General features: G+C 39.5%; 1 protein-coding gene across 5 annotated transcripts in view; it reads left to right on the top strand.

Annotated features, from left to right (window-relative positions):
- MAP4 (microtubule associated protein 4) overlaps positions 1-9,535 on the top strand; it is a 165,857-nt gene that overhangs the window by 142,299 nt on the left and 14,023 nt on the right. For all 5 annotated transcript variants that reach the window (XM_054693843.1, XM_054693840.1, XM_054693845.1 and 2 more), the window contains exons 9-10: positions 5,900-6,006; positions 6,825-7,040. In XM_054693843.1, the coding sequence (XP_054549818.1) occupies positions 5,900-6,006; positions 6,825-7,040 (323 nt within the window). The remainder of the gene's footprint in view (positions 1-5,899; positions 6,007-6,824; positions 7,041-9,535) is intronic.

Genomic DNA, 9,535 nt, shown 5'->3' with positions numbered 1-9,535 from the left:
CCTTTGCACTCCGCTGTCCCCTCTCAGGGGACATCGGAATTCTAGCATATCACTCGGATGTCCCCTCTCAGGGGACATTGCAATTTATTAGTGATTATGGGGAACTGAGGTTATTTCAGCGCAACTTTCTGAGACATGCATGTTTCCCTGAAGTTTTATCTTGAAATGGCACAAGAAATTAAATCAAAATATCGTAAAATGGTTCGGAGTGCAACGGGTTAAGCCTTACAGGCAGTATTAGCAGGGATTGAGCTGAGGCCCTCATGAAGCCAGAGCACTACAGAAATTCAGTACAAGGGCTCTGGAAACTATAGTCAGAACCTGCATGTTAAATGTAAACAGTTATTACCTGCTAAAGTACAAAATTAGGATTTTAAAGCTGTCATCATAAAGTTGCTTCAACAAGTAATTTGAGTTTTCTTGAAGCAAATCTCAGATCTCAGCAAAGACATAGAAATTAAAAAAAGTACCAAATAGAATTTATAGATAGGAAAGCTATGACAGTGAAAATTAAAAATGCTTCTGGTGGACTCAGTAAATTGGATATAGCAGAGACTAGGATTGGTGAATTTGAGGACAGGTTAATAGAATTAGAATCTATTCAGTCTGAACAACAGAGAGAAAACAGACTTAAAAATATATAGATCCTTAGAGATCTATACATAGAAAAATAACAGAGTTCTAACATTTGTATTATTGGAATCCTAGGAGCTGAGGAAGAATGTGAGGCTGAGCAGTTATTCAATTAAATGAATCTAAAAGCTTCCCAAATTTGTCAAAAGACATAAATCTACAGATTCAAGAAACTGAATGAACCTCAAATAGGAAAACTCCACACCAAGACATATAATCAAACTTTCGTAAGCTAAAGGCAAAGAAAAATATTTTGCAACAAGAGAGAAGTGATGCATTAGTTTTTGGGGAGTAGCAATTCAAATGACATTATGTTTCTTGTTAGAAACCATGGTGGGAGGGCCTCCCCCGTGGTGCAGAGGTTGAGCGCTGGGTTGCGAAGCTGCCTGCAGCCTCCAGCCTCCGCAGCGCAGGTTCGATCCCCGGCTGCTCCCCGGCCACCTGAGGAGGGTCCCACGTGGCGTGCAGACCTCTCTTGCTGCCCGCTGCTCCCCTCAGCAGTGTACTTCGGTCCTTCTGCCTGCTCTGCTCCCTGCTCTGGCTCTGGTGAATTCTCTCACCCTCCCGTGCTTCTGACTGTACCCAGTGCATGTATAAACAAAGCAAATAAAAAAACATGCCTCTATTAAAAAAAAAAAATTTAAAAAAAAAAGAAACCATGGTGGGGATCGCTTCTCAGCCTTTTGACTAAGACACAGTGGCACATTTTAAAATTGCTAAAAGAACTGTCTACTGCAAATTCTATCTCTGGTAAAGCCATTCTTTGGGAATAAAAGGGATAAGAGGGAAATCATTCTTAGAGGGAAAAAAATTAAGAGAATTTATTGATAGAAGATCTACCTTTAGAAAATGGCTAAAGAAAACTCTTCAAAAAAGATAATGACAACAGAAGGAAACTTGGAATTTTGGAAATAAATGAACAAGAGAATTGTTAAAATAGGTTTAAATATATAATAGACTATCCTCATGAATTCTTAAAATCATATTTGATATTGAAGGGAAAAAATAACACCATCTAACAGGGTGCTGAGTGTATGAACAGGAAATGTTTAACACATATTTAGAAAGTGGGGAGGTAAAAAATCCTCAGTGAAAGTAAGTTTTTAGTAATTCACTCAAAGTAGTAACACATTAATGCCAGTAGGCTTGTATGTATGCTGTAATACCTAAAGCAACCACTAAGAAAACAATGCAAAGCAGTCTACTCAAAAACATACGAAAAGCAAAGTGGAATTTCAAAATTGTTCAAGTAAACCATAGAAAGGCAAGAGAAGGGCCTCCCCGGTGGCGCAGTGGTTGAGCGCTGGGTTGCGAAGCTGCCCGCAGCCTCTGCGGCGCGGGTTCGATCCCCGGCTGCTTCCCGGCCACTGGAGGAGGGTCCCACGTGGCGCGCAGACCTCTCCTGCTGCCTGCTGCTCCCCTCAGCAGTGTACTTCGGTCCTTCTGCCTGCTCTGCTCCCCGCTCTGGCTCGGGTGAATTCTCTCGCCCTCCCGCGCTTCTGACTGTACCCAGTGCTTGTATAAATAAATAAATAAATAAACAAACAAATAAATAAATAATCTTTTTTAAAAAAAAAAAAGAAAGGCAAGAGAAACAGAGGGAACAAATGAAAACAAAAACAAATAATAAAATTACAGACATAAGCCCTATCATTCAATAATTACTTTACATGCAAATAGTTCTAATACTACAATTAAAAGACAGAATTGGAATAGTACATTTTTAAAAAGTGACCCAAGTATATTCTGCTAGAAAAAAAGCAAGTTAAACATAGGATGTAGGTAGGTTGACTGTAATAAATTAGAAAAGATACATTAATTTTTAAAAAAGTAGCTGTATAATATCAGACAAAATGGACTTAAGAGCAAAGAAAAATCTGTCCACCAAAGCACAGGAATTTTGTTGACTATGTGCCAAAAACCCACAGAATTTCAAAATACATGAAACAAAAACATAGAACTGGAAGGAAGAATAGACAAGTTCATAATTATAGTTGGGAACTTCTGTATCCTGTTCTATAGACCTATTGACAGATTATCAGTAAAGGAATTTAACAATACCATCAAACAACATGGTCCAATTGACATTTACAGAAATTCCACCCAAGAGAAGCAATATACACCTTCTTTTTAAGCGCTTGTGAAACATTTACAAAAACTGGTCTTGATTCATAAAACAAAGTTAAGTAACCTTAAAAAAGAGAGAAATCATACATTATAGTCTGACCATAATGGAATGAAATAAGAAAGTAATATCGGAAAGACAACAGAAAATTCTTCTAATACTTGAAAACTAAACAGCACACTCCTAAGTAATCAGTCACAGAAATTCTCAGAGGAAATTTTAAAAATAAAGTGAGGTGCAGGGGTTAAGTCTCAGTGCTATCATGCTGTTGCTGCTGTGGCGTGAATTCAATCCCCACACAGGGAGCTGACCCACATTTGTGTAGCAGACCTCTCCTGTCTAGCCCTCTGCTCCCCTTAGCAGTCGGTATTTCAGTAGATCCATCTGTTCTGCTCCCCACTCTGTCTCTGGTGAATCCTCTCACCTGCTGCTCTTCTGGCCTAGACTCGAGTTCTTACATGCATAAAGAGATAAAAATATCTTTAAAAAATACAGTGAACTGAATGAAGATGAAAAAGCATATCAAAATTTGTGAAATGCAGCTACAACAGAAACAACTAAAATGTCTTATTAAGGGGTGGTGCTTAAATCATGTTTTTATCATGGACTGCTTAGCAATATAATATTCTGAGATAATATTATAGAAATAGTATTTTGCCAGAGATTTAGGAATTGGAAAGGGTAGTCTATAAAAAGGTAAAGTGAGGGGCCCCTGTGATGATGGAACAGTTATGTGCCTTGTTAGTAGTGGTTACATAAAGTTACACATATGATAAAATTGTATAGAAACTGCAATATGCATGTGTGCACACAAATAATTGAGTGAATGTAAAAGTGGAAGTATCTGAATAAGCTCTGTGGATGGTACCGATCTCAGTTTCCTGATTTTTTTTTTTTTTTTTTTGTGGGACCCTTGCCGGTGGCCGGGGAATGAACCGGTGCTGCAGAGGCTGCGGGCAGCCTCGCAGCCCAGCGCCCAACCGCTGCACCACCAGGAAAGGCCCTCAGTTTCCTGGTTTTGATGAGGCACTATAGTTAGGCAGGATATCAGCACTGGGGAAGGCTGGCTGAAAGGTACACATGATCTACTTTCCTGTAGATTTCTTTGCAACTTCCTTTAAATCTGCTGAGGCGAGAGGTCTGCCGCTCCATGTGGGAATCTCCCTGGCTGGCCGGGAATCAAACCCACGCTGCAGAGGCTGTGAACTACTTCACATCTGGGGAGGCCCTGTTGTTGTTTGTTTTAAATGCATGTACAAGTGTATTTGTAATGGAAATGTATCCTCCATCTCCACCAACCCTTAATCCCTTTTCTGGGCCAGCTGTTTCACATTTTATGTCCTGGTCCTAAAGATGTTTCTATATCATACATAAAAGAATTGTTTCATGCTTCATTTTACTTTTCAGATTCAGATATTTGCTATTTTTGCCATAATGCTTTGACCAATTTTCTATTAACTGACTTCTAGTTTGTTTCAGTCCTTTGCTTTTAGAAACAATGTTTTGATGAGAGATCTTGCATATTTACTATTTTATGGTTGTGCAAGTACATCTTAAAGATAGATTTCTAGACATTCTATTTCTGGATTATAGTTTATCTGCATGTGTAATTTTCAGAGACACCACCTGACTGCCCTGCATATGGGTTGTACCATTGCACACGTTACTTAGTGGTGTGTTTCCTCATGTTGTTCCCAACAAATGTTTTTATTTTCCAACAGATTTTTTTTTAATTTTAGGATTTTTGACAATGTTAGGTTAAAAATGGCATCTCAGTGTGGTTTTAATTTTCATTTCTCTTGTACTTAAGATTAGATATCTTTTCAGATTTTCAAAAAGTGACTTTTGATTCTTTTTCTGTAAGCTGTGTTTGTATTCTTTCTTTTTTTTTTTTTTAAAGGTACAGCAAGGATGTTTGCATGCATTTCTTTTTTTTTTTTAAATAAATTTTATTTTTATATTCCCCATACAATTGCACCCCCCTTATTTTGACCCCAATCCCTCCCCTCCCTGCCCCCCACCCCCCACAGAGTGTCTCTGGTTCATAGTTTTTTGTTGATTTTGATTTTTACTTTCTTATAGTTATTCATTTTCCTGGTCCCTTATTTAAGTTTTCTAGATTCCTGCTATGAGTGAGACCATCCGGTATTTTTCTTTTTCTTTCTGGCTTATTTCGCTGAGCATGATCCCTTCCAGCGCCATCCATGTTGCTGCAACTTGCATGTGTTTCTCTTTTTTGAATGCTGAGTAATATTCCATGGTGTATATGTATGTGTTTGTATTCTTTTGACCATTTTTGTAGAGAGTTGTTGGCATTTTTGGGAGCTATTGATTTGTATGAGTAATTTATATAATAAATTCTTTGTCTTTGATGTGAGGTTCATTTATCTTTGGGTTACTTTTTTATCTCACCATGTTAAAGTTTTTTATTTTCCTTTAATCCAACTTATCTTATGGGTTTTATGCCAGTTAGGTCTGTCCCACAACCAGATTATAAATTTCTTGGTGTTTTTTCTGTTGAAATTAGGAGTAACTTCCCTACAATGGTTCTGCTAGGTGTAGCCTTAGGCAGCAGATTTCTGGACCTGGGTCTGATTTCACGGGTCTCCTCCGCCCTGCTGGAAATCTGGGTCACTGCTGGAACCTAGATCAAGTTAATCTCACATCCTCCATAAAGTAATTCTTTATGGGGAAAGGAAGTAAGGGGAGGATATTGGATGATCTTCTGGCTCTTATCCCATCTCTCAGCAACCTTTATTCCAAGAGATAAACTCTAGTAGAAAAGGTTTTTGTTGCCTGCATGCTGCAGGAGGTAGTGGTTGGGTGACAGACCCCTATGCTGGTCTCCAGGGAAGGAAAACCAAACTTGAAGGGCCATTTCCTTCCATTGATCATTTGTGCAAATCCCACTTAGCTTACATTGCTTCTCCACAGGGACAAGCTGTAACTAGAATCTTTTGAATCTAAAACTGTGCTCCCTCACAGTGAGGGGAACTTGGGAGTCTTCTTCACATTTCAGCAGCAGAGTTCTGTGATTTGTTTTCAGAACTAAGTGCTAGTTAGTAGTCTGTTTCTCCTAAGACTTACATTTTCAAAATGGGTGTGAAAAATACTTATTTAGAATAATTTCTTTCCACTTAGGAATAGCCAAGCCAGAAGAAGGACGACCTGCTCTGAGTGTGACCGGAAATGACATCACCGCCCCTCCAAACAAGGAGCTCCCACCAAGTCCAGAAAAGAAAACAAAGGTAGGTGCCAGAATGGTAGGTTAGTTTCAATAGCTATAGTATACTTGTTTGTTTTTTTTTTAAACAGTATCTTTTGCTTGAATTATGAATGAAATTTCTTTCTTCTGAACTGTTACGAGCTTGGATGTGCTTAGAAAATATTTTATATTTCCATTTACTAGAGTGTTCTAACTCAAACCTTAAAATTTCTGCATTTAACCGTATCTATATCTGTAGAGGTTGTTTCTGTTTTCCTTAACAAGACTAACAAATGAATAACAGAACTGTTCTGAAATAGACTCTGGCACCCTCCCTGTGTCTTCAAAAGGGAACACAGATTTTTAAGATGGATCATAGCTTCAGGTACTTTGTTGGTACTTATTACAAAATTCAAATGCCATAGTTAAGTGTGTTTAAAACAGGATGCCGGCCCTCCCTGGTGCTGCAGGGGATAAATCTCAGCACTATCAAGCTATCGCCAGCCACTGTGGTGATACATGTTCTAAATAACTTAATCACTGGATGATGTCTTGCTTCATGGAATACTGCAGCCTCTGGTAGTTAGTTGTTTAAAACTGTTACTAAATTTAAATCTTTAGGTATTGAACTACTGAAATTTACAACACTGTTATTAAGAAACAATTTTCTAACCTTGTTTCGTATTCACTGTTTACTGAGCTCAGAAGAAAGGAATGCTAACTTTTAGTTGCATCTATCCTCATTGCTTATAATTTTATTTGAATTGTGCAATTTATACTTTTTTTTAAATTTGTTTTTATTCTTGTCTGTGTGTTTGATGTTGACCTTTAAAAAAAACCCCACAACAAATCAACTTAAAGCTTTTGGCCACCAGTCAACCTGCAAAGACTTCAACATCGAAAGCCAAAATACAGTCCACTTCTCTCCCTAAGCAACCAGCTCCCACCACCTTTGGTGGGTCGAATAAAAAACCCATGAGCCTTGCTTCAGGCTTAGTACCAGCTGCCCCACCCAAACGCCCTGCTGCCACCACTACCAGGTCTTCCATCTTACCTTCAAAAGACGTGAAGCCCAAGGTAAGTAGTCATCCAAGCACTGTCCAAAAAATTTTGCCCTATGAATGTCAGATAGACAATCTCTTATTGCTTCTAGACAATGGGATCAGGCTGTTAGAATTCAGGAAGGAAAGAGAAAAGGAGAATATTGATTTGAGAATCAGTTTGGGGACCCAGTGATGCTGCTATAACATTTAAAGGCCTTTTATACTTTCTGTACAAAATGTTGGATGCAATATTAGATCTACTTTAGTTTCTTCTCCTTTCCTTATTCTCCTTGCTCTTTACCTTTTTAAACATGTGTTAACCAAGTCCCCTTAATCCACATACTTGTGAGACACTCATTTTTAACATAATTTCCATTTCAAATTTCTGATTAAATCCAGTTCTTTGTCTTTAATCACTCTTTAGAAATTCATTTTAGGCCTCCCTGGTGGCACAAGGGTTAAGACACAGCCTATGGAGCTGTCCAAAGCCTCTTCAGCAGAAGTTCGATCCCTGGTCTGCCAGGGTGCAACAGACATGGCCCGGCAGACCTCTCCTGGCTCGTCCGCTGCTCCCCTCAGCAGTGTGCTTCAGTCAGTCTGCCTGTTCTGTTCCCCACTGTCTCTGGTGAATCCTCTCACCCGCCCGCACCTCTGGCCTGTACCACAGCTCTTGTATGCACAAATAAATAAATCTTAAAAAAAAAAAAAAAGAAATTAATTTTACCTGTTACTTTTATTTTTTTGTTAAAGATTTATTTATTTTTGCATACAAGAACTGGGGCACAGGCCAGAGGTGTGAGGGGTAAGAGGATTCACCAGAGACAGAGTGGGGAGCAGAACAGGTGGATGTACTAAAATACACTGCTGAGGGAGCAGCAGGCGAGACGGGAGATGTCTGCTGCACCACGTGGGTAGCTCCCTGGCTGGGGATGGAACTCGTGCTACAGTGGCTGTGGATAGCTTCATAGGTTGCATCTTAACCCCTTGTGCCACCAGAGAGGCCCTCTGTTAGTTTTAGATAGACTTTTGTGATCAACTCTTTTAGCTCATTTCAGCAGGTTTCAGCATCACATGATAGCTAACTTTGCTTTTGGCATTAGGCCACCTCTCACTGGGCTCCCTTTTGAAATTTTTCAGTTTTCCAGGTCATCCACACATTACTGCCTAGAAACTGGTCAATTTAGGGCAGCATTAGCTTTACAGGATTGTTCTAGGAGGAGAGGGTGAAATCTGTTTCTGTCTTCCATAATCTCTTGTTTTGTTCTTTTTTTTTTTTTGAGAAGGACCTTTAGGGCAACCTGATAATATTAATATTCTTTAAATTCACAGTGGGAAATAGTTTCTTTCCCATGTTAAAATGTCAGTATTTTAGTTTAATCTTGTAAAGGAAACTGGGACTTGCAATCTAGGTTGAAACCCTCATCAAGAAACTGAGCAATCCTGTCAATGATAAAATTTCATAAAGCTGTATGAACCCAGTTGACTGTTTTTCTTTTCTTTTTTAAATTTTTTAAAATTTATTTATGCATACAAGAACTGGGGTACAGGCCAGAGGTGTGGGGGTGAGAGGATTCACCAGAGACAGAGTGGGGAGCAGAACAGGCAGATTGACTGAAACACACTGCTGAGGGGAGCAGCAGGCAAGTCAGGAGAGGTCTGCTGCGCCACGTGGATAGCTCCCTGGCTGGGGATCGAACTTGCACTGCAGAGGCTGCAGACAGCTTCACAGTGTTACGCTCAATGCCTTGTGCCACCAGGGAGGCCCAGTCTAACTTATTTTACCATTATTACTCTTACTAGCAAAGTACGAAGATACCTCACTCACTGGATTATTCTGTCATAGACATAGTATTGAAAATTTGAAGGAAACTCAGAGATGATTTGGTTTAGCCCCTCACGTTTTAGAGCAAACAGAGAGGAAATTCCTCTGCACAAAATCCTATAAGTTCCAGCTGGTAACTAAACCAATTCCTCTAACTTCAGCTTTAGGGCTCTTCACACCCATGCTTAGGGCCTTCATTTGTAGAATAATTGTTACCCTGCACTTGCAGGGTTAGATTTTGTTTAATTGGATGCCAGCCCTTAATTTTTTGAGCACCTCCTTAGCTGATTGGCTATTTTTCTTGTAATAAAAGGGCTGGGTCTGCTGTGTCTTGGTTTGGCTTTCCCTCATGAGTAACATGTTGTGTTTGCTGTTAAAATAATACGTTTATGCCATATTCCTATAGAAACCAGGCTAAATTGATTCCCTCCCTTTCTCGACAGCGACATGACCATTCTCTATGGGAGAGGAACTAGCATGACTCAGATGCCGTGTAGTAGAGACTTCTCCCTTTTGTTTCCAGTCGTAGTGGTGACATTAGTGCTTTGTAGTCCCTCTGTTGGTCAGCCTGCGCCCACTGCCTGCCCCTTCTCGTCACATCTGCTCTCAGAGACTTCTCTTCCTCTGTTTCCGAACATCAGATATTGTAAAAGCTGGATCTTAGATATCTCCTGTTCCAACCTCCTTCATTATCCAGATGAGGAATT

The sequence above is a fragment of the Talpa occidentalis genome, unplaced genomic scaffold, assembly GCF_014898055.3.
Source record: "Talpa occidentalis isolate TD23 unplaced genomic scaffold, MPIMG_talOcc4v2.1 talOcc4.10, whole genome shotgun sequence".
In the NCBI taxonomy this organism is placed as follows: domain Eukaryota; kingdom Metazoa; phylum Chordata; class Mammalia; order Eulipotyphla; family Talpidae; genus Talpa; species Talpa occidentalis.
This window is presented reverse-complemented; position numbering and strand designations above follow the sequence as displayed.